This window comes from Hyperolius riggenbachi, chromosome 2 (genome assembly GCF_040937935.1).
Source record: "Hyperolius riggenbachi isolate aHypRig1 chromosome 2, aHypRig1.pri, whole genome shotgun sequence".
In the NCBI taxonomy this organism is placed as follows: Eukaryota; Metazoa; Chordata; class Amphibia; order Anura; family Hyperoliidae; genus Hyperolius; species Hyperolius riggenbachi.
This window is the reverse complement of record NC_090647.1, coordinates 417820064-417844426: the sequence shown is the minus strand read 5'-3', so window position 1 is coordinate 417844426 and position 24363 is coordinate 417820064. Positions and strand designations below refer to the sequence as shown.

Here is a 24363-nt window from a genome sequence, read left to right as displayed (position 1 = left end):
CGCCGGCTCGCGGGTGCGTTGGATGAAAAACTGCGCTCGGGTGCGTCGGAACCGCAACGCATCAAAACGCAGCGTCGGTGTAACGATTGTGGAATTCTCTCCGTGATCAGCGCACAAGACGTGCGCTGACACTGCGGAAATCCTCCACAAGCGTAATAATTTGAGGGAACCCAGCAAAAGGTGCAATGCACCTGTAGAGGGAAATGCCTGTCGGCAAGTGGAGCTGTGGAGTGCAGAGGAACAGCTCCTCTGCCCTACCACAGACGCCAGACAGGAATTGTACGAAGGGAAGAAACGCAGGGCAAGATAGCCCTGAAAGAGAGAGATCAAAGCGACAGAGGGTATGTGTGTCCACCAATCTAGTCGCCACCCTGCGACGATGAACACACAACCAGGAAGATAAGGTGAGAAGGCAATCGCCAGAGATGGCAGTTGCTAACAGCGACACAAGACCGAATAAGCACAGATGAGGAATGTATATTCACCAATCTAGCTGCCAACCTGCGACGGCGGACACACAACAGAGGAAACCAAGTGAGAACGCAATCGCAAGAGAAGCGATTGCGAAAGAGAATGAGCACAGGGACAGATTGTATGTGTGTGCACCAAACTAGTCGCCAACCCGCGACAGTGCATACACAACAGCAGATATGAAGTAGGAACGCAATCGCGAGAGAGGCGATTGCCAGAGGTGACACAAGGCTACAGCAAGGCAGAGCACGAGAGTAGCAAAGGCACAGCAAATCATACAATGAGAAGATAAGGAAAATAACAAACGCTAACTATACGCGAACACCGCACTCATGCGCAACAGCGAACGCATTTTCTGCGCGGTCTCCGCGTGATAAGCACAACAGAGACAAGCACGCCTAACTAACCACCGACAGACAAACATGAAACAGAGGACGCTAACGCTTGCTTAACGGTTACCTCACCGAGCCTCCAGCAAGCGTTCGTAGCAGACAAGACAGATACACGAAAACAGGAATAAGTGAGAGAGACGGATCCACAGCACTAGCGCAAGGCGAGTGCGATCCAGGCAAAGACAGATCAGAAGGGGCTACCAGTAACAACCGCTGTTCCGGTTAGCACCCAGACACACAGAACGATATCCTGTCGACCACCGCTGGGACAGGACAATCGTAACAGACAAACAAACAGATATGCAATCCTAACTGCACTAGGGAACCTGCCTAGTGCAGTCCCAGGAATTACTCTGAGCTAATCTTTAAACAAAGAGCAAGGCGGAGTCTCACAGTACCCCCCCCCCCCCCCCCCCCGTAGGGTCGGATTCCAGACGAGCCTCTAACCTGATATTTGCAAAAGACTCTAACTGAAGACTCATGAAGGTCAGGACAGCCCGACAAGGCCCAATTCCAGAGTCAGCCCACCCGAAACCGACCTCATCGGAAGGAGAAGCCACCGAAACATGCCCATCAGTACCACAAGTCTCAGTGTAACATCCATCAGGACTGTGAATGCCAGAGAAGAAGCCATCGACACCCACCGAGCCATGCCCACCACCTTCCAGGGACCGTCCAAAAATACCAAACCTGCCACAATACCCATTCGAAGTGTCCCTTTCCACAAAGCACCCACTGCTGATCTCATCCAAGGTACCAGGAAATATTTCTCCCAGGATCTCCCAGAACACTTTGAAGCTCCGCAGAGATCCCAGGAGGGCAGAACGATCACCAGGCTCACACAGAGAACTATCAAGAACCCCTATGGAACCAATGACAATTCCGGATTCAGAATTACCAGGACAAGCATCAAGACCAGGGCCTTCAGGGACCACCTCTGGGCAGGCAGGCAGGCAGGCAACATCAGAACAGGTTTCCACCGAGGAAGCATCTGAGCAGGCTGGCAACCGAGACACACTTGGGCTTTCTGGGTCACAGAACACATCGGGGTACACTAGCCCAAGGGGAACCTCAGGACACATCGAGGAACTGCCAACCTCAGAGTCCATTACAACAAGACCAAAACCAGGCAGAGAATCATCATGAGCAGTGGTCTCAAGCACTGGACTTTCAAAAGAAGGCTTGGACTCAAACCTAGAAATCTCTGTGACAATAATATCATCATTATGAGCGGAATGTACAGGAATATTTACTGGAACACACACTGACTCCATAACTTTAATCTCACTGCACCCAGAATTCTGCGTAGCAGTCAAACTAGCTTGCAACTCCAGAACTGCAGAAAAACAGGTGAGTATAGTAGCAATACCTAGACGAGCTTCTAGGGACACTGTAGGAGACTCTAAACAAGGCCATATTAACTCATCCAGAGTACAGGGTGCAGAATCAGCATTCTCCTCAGAACAAGAAAGGGACTCACAAATGTCAGTGCGAGTGGTGATCATGTTTTCATTCATGGTACAGGGCAGGTTCAGAGAAAGCTTCTCTGGGCAAAGCAAAGAAGCTTCAGCATCAGATTCGCAAAAACGAAGCGCTGTCTCACTCTTAGATTCAGCTAACAATGTCAAATCCGAGGAGTCAGAATGCAAAATTTGCGAATCAAAAATCGCTTTAGGTTGTGAAACTGACGCTTCCATAGCGCAAACCTCCGCGATCTGCGGAGCAAACTGTAAGGCGATCAGGACAGAAACACTGAAGCAACTGTCACCAGGCAACGGGCCCTTACAGGTGTGAACAGGGTGAGACAAAGACTCATTTGCAGTAGAAATAGCGACAACATCAGGAAAAACTTTATTAGACATATTAATTTTACTTTTGACGCTGCATAATTTAGGAATTTTCCCCATAGCAGGATCACAGATGGAAGATCTTAAAGATCTGTCTCTAAATGACAAGGGGTCCCACACATCCTTGAGAAAACTGGCACATTCATGCTGATCACAATCTGCAGGAACATCCGAGAAACAGGCATTGGATTGCATAGATTTAAACTGCACACAGTCAGGAGAGAATCTTTCAGGATTTGCACAGGAATCAACCACAGTGGTACACCCATGCATTTCAGATTGCACAATGTCAAGACTCACATGCTTTACCCCAGAAAGGCAGGAACAATCATCCAACAACAATGTCTCTTTATTGGAATCAATTGATTGGTGTGTGTGCAACTCATCCAAAATCGTCTGCCACACATAAATCACCAGATCCACATCACCCTCGTCACATTCATCGGAATCAATCAAAAGGTACATGGAATCGAGACAATCATTCAAGACATCTTCACTTTTTGCGATGTAAAAATCGCAATCAAAATCAAATTCCTCCATCAAGGCCCCAATATCCCATGAGGCAAATGGAGGTTCAAACAAGCCAGTATCAAGATAATCTCCATATGGGTGGAGATCAGGAACAAGAACAGATTTTTTAACTGCTTTAATATAGTGTGCAATCCTACCTATAATAGGATCCACATAAGCTTTGGATTGGGGCAAAAAACCCAGAGACTGAGCAACATCATTGTAAACATCATTAGGGAGTGTTTTATTCAGATGCTTGCGATTTTTAAATTTTCCCTTTTTAACCACTTTGCATGTCTGTTTAAATGCAAGAAACGTATCCAGGCAGTTCTCTTGCATCTGCTTAGAAGCTAAAGTGGCATTGAACATTGAACTGATTATCATACTGAATGGTCTTGCACATTTCAGACTTGACAGAAATAACCTCTTTATTTATGGTTGCTATGGGCAACGAATCTTTAGGCTGACAAGCCGAATCAGCAGATTGGCCTGCAAGCACCAACTCATTAACATATGGTAATGACAGAGAAATGTTGCATAACCTAATCTGATCAGCATCATGCATTGCAGGAAAAAACTCATAGAAATAACTTGGCATGCAAGTTCCAAGCTTACGAGAAAACACATGAGCCAGAAATCTGCGAGGGTTATGTCTCAGATTCTCGTGTCTGGCATACTCATAAGCCCACACGAACAGATCCCCTTGGAAAAGATTGTAAGCAATCTGACCACTCCAAGTGGAAATATTGGTGGCCTGAAATTCAGGATTACCCAAGAATCTGGAACATTCTGAAATGAACTCATCTCTGGTTTCAGAGTCCAGTATCTTAAACCTCTTAAAGATACAGGACCCATATTCGACCAAAACGTACAAATCGGAAATTCCCTCTACACTGGGAATTTCGGTTTGGCTGGTCATACTGTAACGATTGTGGAATTCTCTCCGTGATCAGCGCACAGGACGTGTGCTGACACTGCGGAAATCCTCCACAGCTCCACCTGCCGACAGGAATTTCCCTCTACAGGTGCGTTGCACCTTTTGCTGGGTTCCCTCAAATTATACGCTTATGGAGGATTTCCGCAGTGTCAGCGCACGTCCTGTGCACTGATCACGGAGAGAATTCCACAATCGTTACAGTCGGGTGTGAAAGGTAAAATGAAAGTCTATGGACTTTAATTTTACCTTGGTTAACTCAAATGTTAGCCGTTTGTGTTAACACTCAAAATCCCCGCACGTGTGAAAGAGCCCTAAGTGATTTCTTGATTGAAACAGGTGTGGCAGTAATCAGGCCTGGGGGTGACTACAGAAATTGAACTCAGGTGTGATAAACCACATTTAAGTTATTTTTTAACAAGGGGGGCAATCACTTTTCCACACAGGGCCATGTAGATTTGGAGTTTTTTTTCTCACTAAATAATAAAAACCATCATTTAAAACTGCATTTTGTGTTCAATTATGTTATCTTTAACGGTTTTTGATGAGCAGAAACATTTAAGTGTGACAAACATGCAAAAGAATAAGAAATCAGGACGGGGCAAATAGTTTTTCACATTACTGTATACACTATATTGAATAAAAAGGCTGTCTATTGTGCAGCAAATAACAGATCCCAGTTTGGTCACATTTCCAAGATTCGATAAAGATTCATAAAGAGCTTAAAGTAAAAAAACAATGGTGAATACTGGAAGACACATAGGCACATGACATATGTAATTAACTTTTACTCCTGAGATATCTAATAGGAGATAATTTTCATATTCTCTATAAAACTTTTAGGCATTTTACAATTGAATAAGTACCCAAAAAATGATGAAAAAGTACTATCAAAATTATATTGATTATTTATTTGTTTGCTGGTGGCTTAAAAGGCTCTTTATTGATAAGGTATGAAAATATCGCCTAGGAGAAAACTCAGCAGAAAAAGTGAATTGCATATGGGCCTTAAGGCCATATCCTATTTACTTTTCTCCGGTGTTTTCTCCAATGAGATAATGTTTGATCATAAAAAAAAAACCTTTTAGCACTTAGCAATTGAAAAATTAGATAAAATGACATTGTTGCTTAAATATTCCTAAGTGACTTCCTTGTAATGCTATCCTTACTGGGTTAGTCAAGTGCAGCTTAAAGGGAACCAGAGATGAACGTTTCACACAAAATAAACATATCAGTCAATAGCTTGTAAAGAATAAATGCTCTACCTGATAATTTTGCCGCTCTGGTGTGCCTTTTTTTGTGTTTTTTTATCCATTATTGCTCCAGGAAAAATCAAATATGGCCGCCGGCTCATATCCCTTCTCTTTCCGGGTTATGAGTTGTTCTGGATGTGCTGTCTAGGCTATATGAGACTAGGCTGCTATCTAGGCTAAATGCAGCCTTTCATCTGTGTGCTTTCATTTTGGTATGATGTACAGCTGCCTGTAGGAAGTGTCTCTCATAGGAATGAAACTGCAGTCATCATCAGTATCTAGTGCACACAGAGCACACAGGGATCATATTGCAGCCACAGAGCTTCTCTCTCAGCAGGAGCAGCCCCTCCCATGTCATCACAGCTCTCAGTATGCAAAGCAGGAAATCTAAGCCAGGAGGTGGCAGGCTTGGGCTTGAAAAGACTGCACAGAAGAGTGACTCAGCTATAATGTTTCCAGGTCAAACCTGGACTGAGCCAGTTGGGGATTCTTATCACAGCTGATAATAGACTAATTAAGCAGATAACAATGAAACTAAAATCAGGGTAGGTGTTTACTGTCATGTTCCCACTGATAAATGTAATAAAATACATGAGGGTGCTTCGTCTCTGGTTCTCTTTAATCACCACACTCCCAAGGTGGTGGCACTGCTTCTGCTTATCAGTTCAACACTTTTGTATAGAGGGTTGATGATCATCTCGTAGGGCTGGTGCACACCGAGCGGCTTTTTGGGCGTTTTCAGATCCGCTTGCGGCTGCGGATCTGCTTGGTCAATGTATCTCAATGGGGTGGTGCACACCAGAGCGGCAGGCGTTTTGCAGAAACGAAAAATGCCTGGGTGAGGCATTTTTTGGATTGCGGATGCGTTTCTGCCTCAATGTTAAGTATAGGAAAAACGCAAACCGCTCTGAAAAACGGCACTTCAGAGCGGTTTTGCAGGCGTTTTTGTTACAGAAGCTGTCCAGTAACAGCTTTACTGTAACAATATATGAAATCTACTATACTGAAAACCGCAGCAGCAATCCGCAAAACGCTAGCAAAACGCCTCATAAAAATAAAAAAAAGGGTTTAAAAATCTGCTAGCGTTTTGCGGATCTGCTAGCGGGTTTTGGTGTGCACCAGCCCTGACAGACAATTTCCTGGTTTGCCAATCAAGTGATAACCAACGTGCTGCTGACCAAAGCTTCCTGATCAATTAGTGCCTATCTTTTTCATCATGCTGACCAGTTGGAGATTTCCTTATTTCTTCAGAGAGGCTGGGTTCACATATGACATAGTGTGAAAAAGGAACGTTTTATGTAGTTGCCTGTGCGATTTTGTGATGTGTTTTTACTTCTTTTTTGGTGTGTCTGCGGTTTTTTTTAACGCAGATGTGTTTTTCATGCATTCTGCGTGCGTTTTAATACGTTTGCGGTTCACATATGTAAAACGCATATGCGTTTTGTATGCGTTTTTATATTTACAGTAATGCAAATCACTAGGAAGACAACAGGAAGCAGAAACACATCAGAAATCTTTATTTAAAAAAAAAACACATACAAAACGTAATACATTGCGTTTCTATTGACTTTTATTATGTGTGTTTTGGTAGCTATCCTGCATAATATGCAACAAAACCAGCGTTCTTGAAACACATACTGTAAATCGCAGGTCTCTGCATTTTTTTCTGCATCCCATTGACTAACATTGCTACATAAAATGCAGTGTTTTACGCAACGCTAGCGTTTCTGCTATGTGTGCACCCAGCCTAAATGTTCACCTCCTGTTTAGCATCCAGAAGGCAGTGACGAGTAAGGGCAGTGTTGCCAACCGCCCGTAAATTTTCGGGCATTCCGTAAATTTTGTTACAATTTTAGCTGCCCGTGAATTCCGTAAGGAGTTCATCAGAGTCCGTAAGGCCGCCCTGTGAGCAGGAGGGAAGCAGCACAGAGAAGAGGGAGAGCTGTGGGATCAGTGGTGGGGAAGAACGGATGTCTCCCCCCTTCCCTCACCTTAGGGCTCTCCCTCCCTCGCTCGCTCTCCCCTCCAGAACAAAGTGTGGGGCAGCGTTTGGCAGTGGGCAGAACCTACCTCCGTCTCGCTCCAAGCGCCGGAAGTTCTGGTGCCGCTGCTCTGGTCTGGACCAGAACAGACTAGCGGCAAATCCATCCCGCGCCTGCAACGAGACGGAGGTAAGTTCCGTCCGCTGCCAGCCACCGCACCACACTTCGTTCTGGAGGGGAGTATATGTCCCTTCATATACTGGGGACATAATCCCCTGACTACATATACCCCTGCCTACATATACTGGTGACATATACCGCTGCCTACATATACTGGGGACATATACACCTGGCTACAGGAACTGGGGACGTATACCCCTGGCTACATATACTGGGGACATATACACCTGCCTACATATACTGGGAACATATACACCTGGCTACATGTACTGGGGACATATACCCCTGCCTACATATACTGGGGACATATACCACTGCCTACATATACTGGGGACATATACACCTGCCTACATATACTGGGGACATATACCGCTGCCTACATATACTGGGGACATATACACCTGCCTACATATACTGGGGACATATACCGCTGCCTACATATACTGGGGACATATACACCCGGCTACAGGTACTGGGGACATATACACCTGCCTTCATATACTGGGCACAAATACCCCTGCCTACATATACTGGGGACATATACCGCTGCCTACATATACTGGGCACATATACCCCTGCCTACATATACTGGGCACATATACCCCTGCCTACATATACTGGGGACATATACACCTGCCTTCATATACTGGGCACATATACCCCTGCCTACATATACTGGGCACATATACACCTGCCTACATATACTGGGGACATATACCGCTGCCTACATATACTGGGGACATATACACCTGGCTACAGGTACTGGGGACATATACACCTGCCTACATATACTGGGGACATATACCGCTGCCTACATATACTGGGGACATATACACCTGCCTACATATACTGGGCACATATACCCCTGCCTACATATACTGGGGACATATACACCTGCCTACATATACTGGGGACATATACACCTGGCTACATGTACTGGGGACATATACCCCTGCCTACATATACTGGGCACATATACCCCTGCCTACATATACTGGGGACATATTCCTCTGGCTAGTGGCTACATATACTGGGCACATATACCCCTGGCTACATATACTGGGGACATATACCCCTGCCTACATATACTGGGCACATATACCCCTGGCTACATATACTGGGCACATATACCCCTGGCTACATATTTTCTGGGGACATATACCTCTGGCTACATATACTGGGGACATATACCTTTGGCTACATATACTGGGGACATATACCTTTGGCTACATATACTGGGGACATATACCCCTGCCTACATATACTGGGCACATATACCCCTGGCTACTTGTTCTGGGGACATCTCTACCCCTGGCTACCTGTTCTGGGGACATCTATACCGCTGGCCACCTATTCTGGGGACACCTATAGACCTGGGGCTACATATTTTTGGGGAACCACTGCTATCAGATTAAGTGTATTTTGGGGAACTACTGCCAGATTATGCGTATTTTGGGGGAATCGCTGCTGCCAGATTACATCTATTTCTAGGGAACCACTGCCATTTTATCTGTACTTTTACGTGGATTTTTGGTGAAATGTAAGATTACATGTATTTTGGGGGAAGGGTGGGGGGGGCACTATGGCAGAGCTCAAACTTCCCCGGCAGACATTTTACAGCACTACTAAAATCATGTATATTTGGCCCCACCCATGAACACGCCCACATTCTGTCGCGTGACCACGCCCATTTTAAAGGTGCGCCGCGCAGGGATTTTGTCAGTAAAAAAAATCTTTTGTCAGTCAATTTTTAGGTATTTGTCAGTAAAAAATAACTTGAAAGGTTGGCAACACTGAGTAAGGGATGGGATTTTGCTCATGCTACAGTGCATACAGTCCCCTTCAATACACCAGGAAGAGCCTACTGGTAGACTTTGTGCCATCTTTTCCCACATAAAAATGCTCACAAAAAAAAATTCTAAAGGAGAAGGTACATTTTTTGATGGGAAACCACTCTCATATGAAGGTGCAGATCATCTGTAAGGGCCCGTTTCCACTTGTGCAAATCTGCATGCGTTTTCTGCATGCAGATTCGCATAACCAATACAAGTGGATGGGCCTGTTTCCACTTGTCAGAAAGCCTGTGCGGTTTTGTGTGCAGGGAAAATCTGCACGGCAGAGCCATCAGAATTCGCACACCGCCTTGTGGTGTGTGATTCACATACAATGTATTTAATAGGAAATTCGCATGCGTTTTTGTATGTGAATTTTACAGCGATTTTTGCCGCAAATTCACGGGTGTTTTCGCATAAAATCAATGTAAAAGCACACAGGCACTGACATGGTTAAGTTCGCATACTTACTAACATATGCGAAAACGCCCGTGAATTCGCGGTAAAATTCGCATCCGCGTACGAATTCGTTTTTGCGTTTTCCGCTACTAATTCGCACCGCACAAGTGGAAACGGGCCCTAAGTGAGAAGGTGGATTATTAGTCAGGACTAGATAGATCTACTGGTTGGAGGAGTTAGGCAGAGATGAAATAACAGTGTCTGTTAGGGCTTACAGGGAAGCCACAGTCAGTTAAGGGACATGTTAAGTGTTAGGCATAGATGGAGTGGAAACATAGTGTTAGTTAGTTCAAAATCTACAAACATGGGATACTTACGCTTGCATACGTACTTCCCAGACCATCGCTTATCTGCCTGGCAGATTACTTGGGATGCTCCACTAAGTTCGTAGCCTTTTTGACAGTGGATATTGCATCGAGTCCCTTTCACAGTCTTATAGTAGGATCGAACAGGGCTCGAACAAGAGGCATGGCCACTTTTAACTTTGATTGGAGAGCACCATGGGGCATCTGTCACGAAAAATGAATAAGATAAAATGCAAATTACATTTTAAAAATCAATTGCCTAAAAGAGTGTCCTCTATATAAAAAAAAAAATCCATAACCGAATGCCTTACATTTTAAAGATATATTTAGGTTAACGTGGGATAAACATTCTCAAACATTTTACTTAAGGTTTATCACGCTAGGTATGAGGCATATATACTGAGGCTCATATAAATCGTAGTCAAAACGTAAGCTAGGGTCATACACATGAGATCAGAGGCTGCGGTACAATAGGATGAGACTTATGCTGGGCATACACGGGTCGATCCGGGGGCCGATTAGCTGCGTCCCCGCTCGTCCGCGTGGATCGATTCCCGCTCGGCCCTACCGGCGCGTCTTATCACCCGCTCGATTCGCCGCTATTGTCCGCCTGCGGGGATCGAGCGCAGAATCGATCCCAGCGGTGATCGGACACGTCGGATATTATCAATCGAGCCGTCAGGCTCGATTGATAATCCTCCCCTCGACGGCGTGTATGCCCAGCAAAAGGCTAAGTTGAGGCTGAGGTCATACACAGAATATCAGATGACTGCAGTACAGAGGATTGAGACAGAATCAGCGTCAAAAGACAAGCAAAGATCATACACAATAAACACTGGACTAACTGGAGTGTATATATATATATATATATATATATATATATATATACTAGCTGGTCGCCCGGCGTTGCCTGGGTATGTAATTGGCTAGTGTTAGCTCTGTCCACTTTTTCTAATCCTAACACACAATTACCTAGTTTGTGAGCTTTGCGGTCTTTGGCATCAATAATTGGCTGTGGCTCCAATACTTTGAAAATCAATAGGTGAATTTTGATTAGCTTTTGTAGGCTCCACCTACTTTTCTGATTATTAATCCTAGTCACCCACTGTGCACAGTTTAAGAACCCTGCCATTGACAGACAGTGTAAGAATGGCTGCAGTTTACATTCTGGCAGTTAAATTTTTATTTTTCTCCACCCACTGATGTCCTGATGTTTCCCGGGTATGTATTTGGCTGCTGTTGGCTGTGGCCACTTTTTCTAACCCTAACACACAATTGTCAATAGTCAATGACCAAGTTTGTGAGATTTGTGGTCTTTGGCATGAATAATTTTCATTGAAATGAAACACATCTGATTCGCTGTTTGTAGCCCCACCCCTTTTCTAAATATTTAACCCCAGTCACCCAATGATCAACTGTACCAGGTTTGAGGCTTGTGCCATTAACAGTGCAAAAATGGCAGCAATTAAATATTTGCCTTGAAAATCAATAGGTGAATTGTGATTGGTTTTTGTAGGCTCCACCCACTTTTCTGAATATTAATCCCAGTCACCCAGTGACCAACTGTGCAAAGTTTTAGAACCCCACAATTAATAGTGTAAGAATGGCTGCAGTTTACATTTTCCCAGTGAAATTTGTGTTTGTCTCCACCCACTGAAGACTCGGCATTGCCCAGGTATGTATTTGGCTGGTGCTAGCTCCGCCCACTTTTTCTAACCCAAACACAAAATTACTTAATGACCAAGTTTGTGAGCTTTGAGGTCTTTAGCATCAATAATTTGCATTGAAATAAAATAAATCTGATTGGCTGTGGCTCCACCCCTTTTCTGAATTTGAACCCCAATCACCCAATGGCCAACTGTACCAGGTACAGGTGATTAACAGTGCAAGAGGCTTGTGCCATTAACAGTGCAAGAATGGCATCAATTAAATAGTCCCCTTAAAGATTAATAGGTGGATTTTGATTGGCTTTTGTAGGCTCCACCCACTTTTCTGAATATTAATCTCAGTCACCCAGTGACCAACTGTGCAAAGTTTGAGAACCCTACCATTAATAGTGTAAGAATTGCTGCAGTTTACATTTTCTCAGTGAAATTTGTATTTGTCTCCGCCTACTGATGACCCAGCATTGCCCGATTATGTATTTGGCTGGTGTTGGCTGCGCCCACTTTTCCTAACCCTAACACACAATTACTCAATTACTCAATGACCAAGTTTGTGAGCTTTGCGGTCTTTGGCATCAATAACCTGCATTAAAATGAAACAAATCAGATTGGCTGTTTGGGGCTCCACCCCCTTATATAAATTTAAACCCCAGTCACGCAATGATCAACTGTACCAGGTTTGAGGCTTGTGCCATTAACAGCGCAAGAATGGCAGGAATGTAAATATTCCCCTTGAAAATCATTCGGTGAATTTTGATTGGCTTTTATAGGCTCCAACCACTTTTCTGAATAATAACCCTAGTCACCCAACGACCAACTGTGCAAAGTTTGAGAACCCTACCATTAACAGTGTAAGAAAAACAAAGGTTTGCTTTCTTAAAACAGAAAGAATTTGCGATAATTTAGATTGGAGTGAGCTTGAGATGTCTCCCAGTGCATCACTGCTGAATATATGCAAATTAACCATTGTTACCCTTAGAAGCTAAACACACCTCCAGAACCGCTGGAATGCAATGATGTGTCAGCTTGTTAATTTGTACAGAGCCATAAAGCCCCATCTACACAATACGATTCTTTATACGATTCTATTACGATTCTATTTACGATCCGATTAAATCCAACATGTCCGATTGGGATTCGATTCAATTCAATTTGATTTGCCATTTTTTGCAATAATAATCCAACACACATACAGACTGTTTTGGATTGTTTGATCCTTATCAGTGCATGGCATAGATTAATTTGGCTCTATGCAGTAGGGCTTGTAACACCGAGAGGGACATGCTACCCAGCAAGCTCATGGTGACCCAGAACTCATTGGAGTGTGTAAGAGACTACAATGGTCCTAAAAGCCCCCTTACTAAGATGTTAAGAAAAAACAAACGTTTGCTTTCTTAAAACAGAAAGAATTTGCGATAATTCAGGTTGGAGTGAGCTCGAGATGTCTCCCAGAGCATCACTGCTGAATATATGCAAATTAACCATTCTACCCTTAGAAGCTAAACACACCTCCAGTGTAACAGTGTATGGCTGCAGTTTACATTTTCCAGTGAAATTTGTATTTGTCTCTTTTTGGTTATGGGAATAAAAAGTATCCTATACTTTATTCCAGTTAATGTACTATGTGTGTGCCAAATTTCATTCAAATCCGTTCAGCCGTTTTTGCGTGATCGAGTAACAAACATCCAAACATCCAAACATCCGAACTTTCCCATTTATTATATTAGTAGGATATATATATATATATATATATATATATATATATATATATATATATATATATCGGCAGTGTCTGCATATGTATACATAGCTCAATGTACCAACTAGACTAAGCACATACAATGATAATACAGTGTTAGAATGCCCAGCACCAGCGTACTGATTGCTATCATGGGCAGTGAATGAATGAGAGACAGGGATTTAAATATCAAAGAGCCCGTCCAAGGCCGGCCCCAGCAATCAATCAAGGTGTCAGCTGACAATATACCCTGCAACGTCTCAGCGTGTAGGACGGGCATCCGCCGGCAGATGCCCACCTACTGACGTCAGCAGGGACTCCCCGAGCATCCTGGTTGCTAAGAACGCCAGGGGCAGAGCCAGAGGAAGCACATCGTCCTGAAGAGGAAGTGTCAGGACGCGCGCAAGGAAGCAGAGGACGGAACATCGCGTGATCCAGCAGTTCAGTAGGAGACCTTGGGCAAGACTCCCTAACACTGCTACTGCCTATAGAGCATGTCCTAGTGGCTGCAGCTCTGGCATTTTGAGCCCACCATGAGTAAAGTATGATATAAATGTTCTGTGTCTTGTCAAATAATATGTAGCCTGTGGTGGATCACATTAGTGCTCTGATGGTTTATGATGAGAATTATGGTGCATGTAAGGTATATAGAAAAATGTTATTTAGCTTCTGAGTCAACAGATCTCTAGACAAACGCTTAATGATCCCTAAAACACAATGGGCTTGATTCACAAAGCGGTGCTAACTGTTAGCACGCCTGTGAAAACCCCCTCAGCACGTCTAAATGAGCTTTTCGTGCGCAAAACTTTATGCGCGCAAAACTTTATGCGCGTAAAACTTTACGCGCACACTGCACAGAGCACAGGGCGCTCCGCGTGAAGTGCCCATTAAAGCCTATGGGACTTAGTACGCGCATAGGACTTTGCGCGCGTAAACTTACCGCTCGATCTGATTGAGAAATCCAGTGCTAACCTTCTTAGCACCCTGGTTAGCACATCTAAAGACTTTAGACGTGCTAAGTAGGTTAGCACTGCTTTGTGAATGAAGCCCAATATGTATTACCTCTGAGAACCTGAATAAAGGGGAACAGGGGAATAGGTGCAAAACCTGTCAGGAACACATTTACCTTGACCATCATAAAAGGTGGATTAATTAATGTACTGGAAAAAAATCTAGGCAACTTTACCACATAATTATAGCAACACTGAGAAAATTCTGATCATTAAAAGATGGCTTTCTGATTAAAAAGAAATTCATTTAGGGCTCAGACACACTATAAGCACTTTTCTGAGCGCTTTCTGGCCTCCAGGGCTTTCTGAGAGCTTTTGGAAAAAAAATGCTCCCATTGACTTACATTAACCTTTTGCCGACCGCGTCACGCCGGTGGGCGTGGCCGCGGCGGCAGCCCCAGGACCGCCTAACGCCAATTGGCGTAAAGTCCTGGGGCCAGCTAATGCAGGAGATCGCGCGCACGATGCGCGCGCATCTCCTGCTTGGGGGGCGGAGCTCCGCCCCGCCTTCAGTCTCCGAGCGGCTACTGCCGCTCGGGAGACTGTTAGACGGCGAGATCGCCGTCTATTTCTGTGTACAGCGCTGCGATCGGCTGCAGCGCTGTACTGGGGACAGCCGTGTCACACGGCTGTCCCCCTGGGGGACAAGAGAGCGATCGGCTCTCATAGGCAGAAGCCTATGACAGCCGATCGCCGTAATTGGCTGGCTGCGGGGAGGGAGGGAGGTAGGGAGGGAACTTTTGTAAACAAACAGTGATTTTTCAATAAAAATCACTAACAATAATATTTATATTAAAAAAAATAAACATGTGGGGGGCGATCAGACCCCACCAACAGAGAGCTCTGTTGGTGGGGAGAAAAGGGGGGGGAGATCACTTGGGTGCTGTGTTGTGCGGCCCTGCAGTTTGGCCTTAAAGCTGCAGTGGCCATTTAAGCAAAAAAAGGCCTGGTCGTTTGGGGGGTTTGACACTGCAGTCTTCAAGAGGTTAAAACTACGGTAAAATTGCGATTGCGATAAAATCGCTCGATTTTACCGTGATCGCAATTTTACCATGATTTTAATATTAGTCAATGGGAGTATTTTAAAAAAAATCTCTCAGAAAGCTCTGGAGGCCAAAAAGCACTCAGAAAAACACTTGGTGTGTCTGAGCCCTTACTGTCTCAATTTGATTGATACATATAGGCTCAGTGCACACCAAAAACCTCTAGCAGATCCTCAAAACGCTAGAGGTTTTTGAAGCAGATTTCATACCGATTCTAAGCATGTTTAGAGACGTTTTTTAAACACACCTAGCATTTTTTTGGGCGTTTTTGTGTAGCAGATTACAAATATTGTTACAGTAAAACTGTTACTGAACACAGCTACTGTAACAATAACGCCTGAAAAACCGCTCTGATCTAGCATTTTTCAGAGCGGTTTTCCACTTTCCTATACTTTAACATTGAGGCAGAAATGCCTCAGAAATTTAAAAAATGCTGCAGCCCCCGAGTTTTCGTTTGTGGAAAAAACGAACTGCTCTGGTGTGCTTCATCCCATTCACTTTCATTAGCCAAGCGGTTTTCCCCCTGCAAGCGTTTTAAAAAACGCTCTAGAACCGCTCTGGTATGCACCAGCCCGGAGCCAGTTAATTTCATAAACATCTGGTGTGCATATCTATAAACAAGAGGGATGTGAAGAGAAAATATTCAATATTTTGCCAAGAATTCAAAAGAAAAAAGGCTACGCAAAACAGTAGCTTCCAGTGTATAAAGTGAGACTTCAGGGAAAAAAAACCCACAACAATAGAGATGGCCTGAACCTCCGATTTTAGGTTCGTGAACCTGCGAACACGAACTTCCATAAAAGTTTGCGAACATGCGAACTTTCGCAAGCCGCAATAGACTTCCATGGGGAGGGGAATTTTGAAAACTAGAAACATTTATGCTGGCCACAAAAGTGATGGAAAAGATGTTTCAAGGGGTCAAACACCTGGAGGGGGGCATGGAGGAGTGGGATACACGCCAAAACTCCACAGGAAAAATCAGAATTTGACGCACAGCAGCGTTTTAAGGGCAGAAATCACATTTTATTGCTAAATTGGAGGTCAAATGTGCTTTAAAACATCTTGCATGTGTATACATCAATCAGGGAGTGTAATTAGTGAACTGCTTCACACTGACAGACCAAACTCACTGTGTAACGCACCGCAAACAGCTGTTTGTTTAGTGACGGCAGTGCTGGACTGGTGCGCACCATGGCCAGAGTACAGGCCATGGCGGTTTTCAAGCCCATATGGTTGGGCTGAGGTAGCTGAATGAAAGAACAACAGTGACTTAGTGTCCAGCTGATCGAATTTGGTCTGTCCACAATGAAGCAAAGACCTTATTATCTATCTTCTTGGGTCAGGTGTGCCCCCCAACACACTCATATAGCCGGCAGTCATTGCTTCATTGTGATACGCAAGCCCCTTCACCGCAGCAAGGTAATGATCACGAAGGGGAATTGACACATGTACATGCCTTTTGTTTTGTTGTTGCAGCTGCAGTGCAGCCAGAAAAATTAGGCAGGCATGTACACGCACCAGAAAAATTATTATAGCTGACTTAGTCTTTGGGCGGGCAGTAACCCTCCGGGATCCATGCCTCATTCATTTTGATAAAGGTGAGGTACTGAACACTTTTGTGACCTAGGCGACTTCTCTTCTCTCTGACAATGCCTCCAGCTGCGCTGAAGGTCCTTTCTGACAGGACGCTTGAGGCAGGGCAAGACAGAAGTTGGATGGCAAATTGGGACAGCTCTGGCCACAGGTCAAGCCTGCACATCCAGTAGTTCAGGGGTTAATCACTGCTCACTATGTCTACATCTACACTTAAGGCCAGGTAGTTGGCTACCTGCCGGTCGAGGCGTTGGTGGAGGGTGGATCCGGAAGCGCTAAGGCGAGGCGCATGTCCGACATCACCATGAGATTGCTGGAGCGTCCTGTCCTTGCCTGCGTGGACATGGGAGAAGGTTTACTGGCAGTGGTACCTTTATACCGTTGTGCTGTGACATCACCCTTAACCCTCTGGGCGATACAATTACATCGCCAGGAGGGGGCGCAGCACTTTTTTTTTTTATTTTTTATTTTTTAAATCATGTAGTGAGCCCTAGGGATTATCGCCCAGGAGGTTAAACACCCTGTAAAGCATAGTTGCCAGCTTGTTCTGCATGTGCAGCATCCTTTCTGCCTTCAGGTGAGTTGGTAACATGTCCGCCACTTTGTGCCTATAACGAGGGTCTAGTAGCGTGGTCACCCAGTACAGCTAATTCCCCTTGACTTTTTTATATGGGGGTCCCTTAAACAGGCTGGACATCATGAATGACGCCATCTGCACCAAGTTGGATCCAGACGTACTATGCAACTCCTCTTGCTCTACCTCAGTGATGTCAGGTAAGTTCTCCTCCTGCCCCCAGTCACGAACAATACCACGGGAGCGTTGAGCAGCACAAGCCCCCTGCAATGCCTGCTGCAGTTGTTCTTCTGCTGCCTCCTCCTCTTCCTCAAAAAAAACACCTTCCTCATCATCTGACTCCTCTTCCCCACACAAATCAGCCTCCTCCTCCTCCTCCTCCCCCTCTGTGCTGCCGCAGGTGTTGAGGAAACATCTGGTTCTGATGAGAATTGATCCCACAACTCTTACTCCTGTAACTGTTCCTGAGAGTCGGGCTATCGCAAATCAAGCGCCTCACCGGCAAGTTGTTTCTCCGCTGAATATCAGCCAAGCGTGCCATGGCCGTATAAGACCGCCTGAAATGCCCACACAACGTCCTGGCCTGCTTCAGGACATCCTGTAATCCTGGGTACTTACACACAAATCTCTGGATTGTGAGATTGAGCACATGTGCCATGCAGGGTACATGTGTCAACTTTCCCAAATTCAAAGCCGAAATGAGATTGCCGCCGTTGTAACACACCACATTGCCGATCTCCAGTTGGTGCGGGGTCAGCCACTGATCCACCTGTTTGTTCAGAGCAGCCAGGAGAGCTGCTCCAGTGTGACTCTCCGCTTTGAGGCAAGACATGTCTAAGATGGCGTGACACCATCGTACCTGGCATGCAGCATAGGCCCTGGGGAGCTGGGGCTGTGTAGCTGGAGAGGAGATCGCAGCACCAGTAGAGTTGCGTTGCCACTCAGCCAAGGAGGAGGAGGACGACAGCGAAGAGGATGTAGCAGGAGGAGTAGGAGGAGAAGGAGAGGAGGTGGCAGCAGGCCTGCCTGCAAGCCGTGAAGGTGTCACAACTATGTCCGCTGCACAGCCACGTACTCCTTGCTTGCCATCGGTCACCAGGTTGACCCAATGGGCTGTGTAAGTAATGTACCTGCCTTGACCGTGCTTGGCAGACCAGGCATCCCTGGTCAGATGGACCCTTGACCCAACGCTGTGTGCCACAGATGACACCACTTGCCTTTCTGGGCAACTTGAAGATGGGCAGGTAGCCCGAAACAGCGGACTGTCTTGCCATGCAGTTCTTTTTAATTTGTTTGTCTTTTTCTACCAATAAATGAAGATACATACTTGAAGGTGGTGCGGATTATTACGATTGGATACTATTGGATCCTGTGGTGTCCGGGATCTTTCTCCAGCACACCTACCATTCCTTACTGGATGGTTTACCAGAGAGTGCTACTCCATACATAGGAATTACCACTTGCCTTTCTACTTCACGGTACAGTTTGGGTCTCGCCTTTTTTAAAAAATAATTGTGGCCTGGTATCTTCCACTGCGGTGCCCCAATGGCCACAAATTTTCAGAAGGCCTCAGAGTCCACCAGCTGGTATGGTAACAGCTGGCGGGATAACAGTTCCACCAAGCCAGCTGTCAGACGCCGGGTAAGGGGGTGACTGGCAGACATTGGCTTCTTCCACTCAAAGATTTGCCTCACGGACACCTGGCTGCTGCTGTGGGCAGAGGAGCAGGAACTGCTTAAGGTGAGAGGCGGAGTGGAGGAGGGTGGCTGTGAAGGTGCAAGGGAGAAAGCGGCTGAAGATGATGCACCGGAAGGAGGAAGAGGAGAAGGAGGGTGGCTTTGCTTTTGTGTGCTGCTTTTGCTCAGGTGGTCTTCCCATTGCAGTTTGTGCCTTTTCTGCATGTGGCTTCGTAAGGCAGTTGTCCCTACGTGGGTGTTGGCCTTTCCACGGCTCAATTTTTGGAGGCAGAGAGAACAGATGGCATTGCTCTGATCTTTGGCATACACACAAAAAAATTTCCACACCGCTGAGCCACCCTGGGGTGTGGGAACTATGGTGGCGTCAGCAGCTGACGTTGAAGGGCATGTTGGCTGGCTGTCCATAGGTGGCGATACATGGCGCCAGACACTGCCACCAGCTGTTTCTGATGACGAGCTCCCCCTGCTTCTTTCAGGAACTCGTCTCCTCCTACTCCTCTCTGACTCCCCCTCTGAACTGTCCCCTTGGTCATCTTGTCTCTTAGGAACCCACGTGGCATCAGTATCATCATAATCATCATAATCATCCTCCCCAGGTTCGCTTGCCTCAAACAGCTCATAAACTGCAACAACAGCAGGTACTTCATCATCCTCCTCCTTACACCTTACGTCCATAGTGTCGCCTAACTCAGACATATTAGGTGCTGTCTTACAAAGTGGTTATTGCGCTTTTCCCACCGATTAGACTTTACTAAAATTGTATATATTTTCTACAGCTAAACTCAGGTGCGCATTCCCTTTAAGGGGGTATTCCCTCAATCAACTGTATCTATATCTGGTATGCGCTTCTCAGAGCTGACCAATATCCTCATCACATATCAAAAACATCACACATTCTATAATCAAAGTCTCTATTGCACTGTAAACGTCCTTGAGATAATTTGACACAGTCCCTTTAAATCCTTAGACGATCAGTAAACAGCGTGAACATCCACCGCGACAGCAATGTTAAAAGCACTATACGCTCACCAGACACCAGACATTCATCTGCAGATCTGAAGATCCATCCTGGTGGATCTGATCTGCAGATGAATGTCTGTTGAACAAGGTGTGTATGAGGATCTGCAGATCTCATAGACTATGAATGCATTTTGCAGGAATTGATCTTTTGAATGTCTACAGCTTCTTTGTGTGCAGCATCTTGCAAAGATTTCTGTCTGATGGGGAGTTCAGCTCCATAGAATAGACTGTGTAGGTATGGCTCTCATACTACATGGAAGGGGGTAAAATTGGTCTGTGATCTTTCATTTTCCAAAGACTATGGTCTGATGTGTGTATGAGCCTTAATGCTCTGTGCACACATCCAATTTTAGCTGCAGGTGAGTGGCCAATTTGGCCACTTTCCCTATAGTATGGGGGCCAACAGATTTTTAATACTATGAACAGATGGTGTAGGTATGCTCTCATACTACAGGAAAGTGGTAAAATTAGCTAGTCATCATCAGATAAAAATTGGATGTGCGTACGGACCTTAAGAAACACAGTTTTTGTGCACTCAACAAGGGTCACATTGTGAAAACAATTAGCCCTGGGGAGGTGGGTGTAGGGGAAGCACTAGAAAATTGCATAGCACTACATGTTGTGGCATGCAATTTTCTTGTGCTCCCATTAGTTAAAGGGAACCTAAACTGAGAGAGATATGAATGTGTCCTTTTGAAATAATACCAGTTGCCAGACTCTCCTGCTGATCCCGTGTCTCTTATACTTTTAGCCACAGCCCCTCAACAAGCATGCAGATAAGGTGCTCTGACTGAAGTCACACTGGATTATCTGCATGCTTGTTTCAGGTGTGTGATTCAACCACTACTTCAGACAAAGAGATCAGCAGGACTGCCAGGCAACTGGTATTGTTTAAAAGAAAACATCCATATCAGTTAAGGATCCCTTTAACACAAATGCAAATATAGGAAAAATGCAGCATTACATTTGGGTAAAAAATGAGTCACGTTGAAACGCATCAGTGAAAATGTGGCACAGTGATTACCTTTTATAATCAGGGTGCCCTGTGATCGGCAAAACACTGGAAAATCACTTCAAATCCAATTTGGGATTGAAACACGGTTTGTAGAAAAAGGCTCTAATGCTACTTAGGTAGTGACACACTGGATTGCACACTGTAACGCAGTGCGATTCAAAGTCTATGGGCAGTTGATGTTCACAATGTATGGCTGTGATGAATAGCGGAAAAGCCGCCGCATGTTCTGACAGTAAGGCGGCTGATTCCGCGTCTGATGCGGCGGTTTGTCCGCGTCAGCATGCGTCTGGGTTGTCTGGAACTGGTGGTGCACGTGGGAGGAATGGCGTGGGGGCCGCCGTGTGTTCTGACGGTAAGGCAGCGGATTCCGCGTCCAGTGCGGCGGTTTCCCCGCAGCAACATGTGTCTGGGCTGTCTGGACCTAGTAGTGCACACAGACGGAGAGCTACGCACGCGCACGCTGCAAGACAAGCTCTTTATACCAATAGGAGGAAGATCAGCTGATCAGGGCGGTCAGCTGATCCCTGCTCAGTCAGTGATTGGTTGATGGGAGCTGGGAGGCGCTGTGGAGCGCTTTACTATATATATCTCCTGCTGTTCAGTTGCTGGTTGTCTGGCGTTGCCTATGTGTTAGCACTCAGACCTTAGTCAGATCCTTCAGTGTGGTGGAACCAGGAGGACCTGGGAATCCACACTTAGCCAGTTACTGTATATCATCTGTGTTATTCTCTAGCATAGTTCCAGGTTGTTGAGATCACGGCCCTCACACCCCAGACTAGGAATACTGTATATCATCTGTGTTATTCTCTAGCATAGTTCCAGGTTGTTGAGATCACGGCCCTCACACCCCAGACTAGGAATACTGTATATCATCTGTGTTATTCTCTAGCATAGTTCCAGGGTGTTGAGATCACGGCCCTCACACCCCAGACTAGGAATACGGTATATCATCTGTGTTATTCTCTAGCATAGTTCCAGGGTGTTGAGATCACGGACCTCACACCTCAGACTAGGCCTTGTTCTGATATCTGTTATGACCTGTAGCGTTCCTGACTATTCTTCTGATCTCTGATTTGGTACTTTGCATATCTGATACTCTGTTGCCGACCCGGCCTGTCTGACCTTCTGGTTGTCACCCCCCGCAGGGTGTCCAGCCTTTCCGCAGGGGTCCCCTGCTCTACAGAGGGGACACTGCTCCTTATCAGTCAGGGACTCCCTCTCCAGGTGTCCTTGACTGCAGTAGAGTCTTCTCTACTTATTGGACCACCTGCTACCCCGGTGGTCCAAAGGTTACTGTTGCACCAAAACACTTACACACTCAGGTGTGTAGAGGTTAGACATATTTGATTATTGGCGATTCTGCAGATTCCCAATAATCAGGTATATCTGTATTCTTGGAGATACTGCAGATCGCCAAGAATCAGATTCTCTCTCTGGTTGCTGACACCTATCGTTACAGAACGCCAGAACAAAACAATATGGACGCACTTAGCACTCGTCTGGACACACTCACCACCTCGGTGGAAAATCTAATCAGAGTGATGGACGGTCAGCAGGCCCAGATCTCTGCTTTATCTGGGTCACTACAAGTCCTACAGACGACTGTCAATTCAGTGTGATCCCCTCCAGTCACAGACTTGAGAATGTCTGTACCGGAAAAGTTTTCTGGCCATAGATCTGACTTTCAGAATTTTAAGAATCGTGTGATGTCATATTTTGAATTGAGGCCTAATCTGTCAGGGACAGAGGCACAGAGAATTACCTTTATCAAAACCTTACTCTCAGGGGATGCTCAAACCTGGGCATATAATTTACCAACAGGGCATGAAGCACTTAGGTCAGTTGAAGAATTCTTCAAGTCCATGGCCATAATTTATGACGACCCAGACATTGCGTCTACCTCTGAGCGGAAGCTAAAAAACCTTGCGTCAAGGCAAGGATCCAGTGGAGGTCTATGCGGCTGAGTTCAGGAAGTGGTCAATGTCCTAGGTGGGGGGCTTTTGCACTACTAGATTGATTTTTATCGGGGTTGTCAGACGCAGTTTCTGGACTGATGTTGGGATACCCTGAACCTAAGACACTTGAGGAAGCAATCTCTCTGGCAGTGCGTGTGGATCGTCGGTTACGATACCAAAAGCAAACCCGTGGTAAAGACAGGGTTAGATATGTCTCTTATGCCATGTCTCCACCTACCTCACCACCACCTGAGCCAATGCAAATTGGTCACTCCAAATTAACTCGTTCAGAGAAGAATCGTAGGAAGACAGAGCAGCTTTGTCTGTACTGTGCAGAGGAGGGTGATATAGTGCGGAACTGTCCCAAGAAGTCGGGAAACACTGCCGCCTAGGTGTAGTCAGAGGTAATACCCTGGGCGCGCAGTCTTTACCTCTACATAATGATTGTCTGTTACTCCCTTGTTCGGTCACATGGGAGGGTCAGACTGCTTCTACGGAAGCCTTTATTGATTCTGGTTCAGCAGCTAATTTTATCGATTACGAGTTTGCAAAAAGATTGGGTATACCCAATTACCCATGCTTCCCTTGAATCAACCAATCTTGGTCACTGCGATAGACGACTCTCCTCTGCAGAGTAACCACCCCTTGTCCCAGATTTCTAATGTGCATCTCGAGGTGGGGGTTTTACATGGGGAGAGTCTGCAATTTCTGGTCTTGCATATGGAAACCTCTACCGTCATTCTTGGCATGCCCTGGTTACAAATCCACTCACCTCAGATAGACTGGGTTACGGGTCAGCTAACGAGCTGGTCGTCCCACTGTGATCATCATTGTTTAGCGAAAGCAACCCTGGGTAATACCAACGTTCAGGTTGAAGGTGTACCAAGAC

At 45.6% G+C, this 24363-nt stretch overlaps 1 protein-coding gene across 2 annotated transcripts in view; it reads right to left on the bottom strand.

Moving 5' to 3' along the window:
* The window catches only part of SRPX (sushi repeat containing protein X-linked), a 196877-nt gene that overhangs the window by 43544 nt on the left and 128970 nt on the right, over positions 1-24363 (bottom strand). For both annotated transcript variants that reach the window (XM_068269881.1, XM_068269882.1), the window contains one exon: positions 10178-10369. In XM_068269881.1, coding sequence (XP_068125982.1) covers positions 10178-10369 — 192 coding nt within the window. The remainder of the gene's footprint in view (positions 1-10177; positions 10370-24363) is intronic.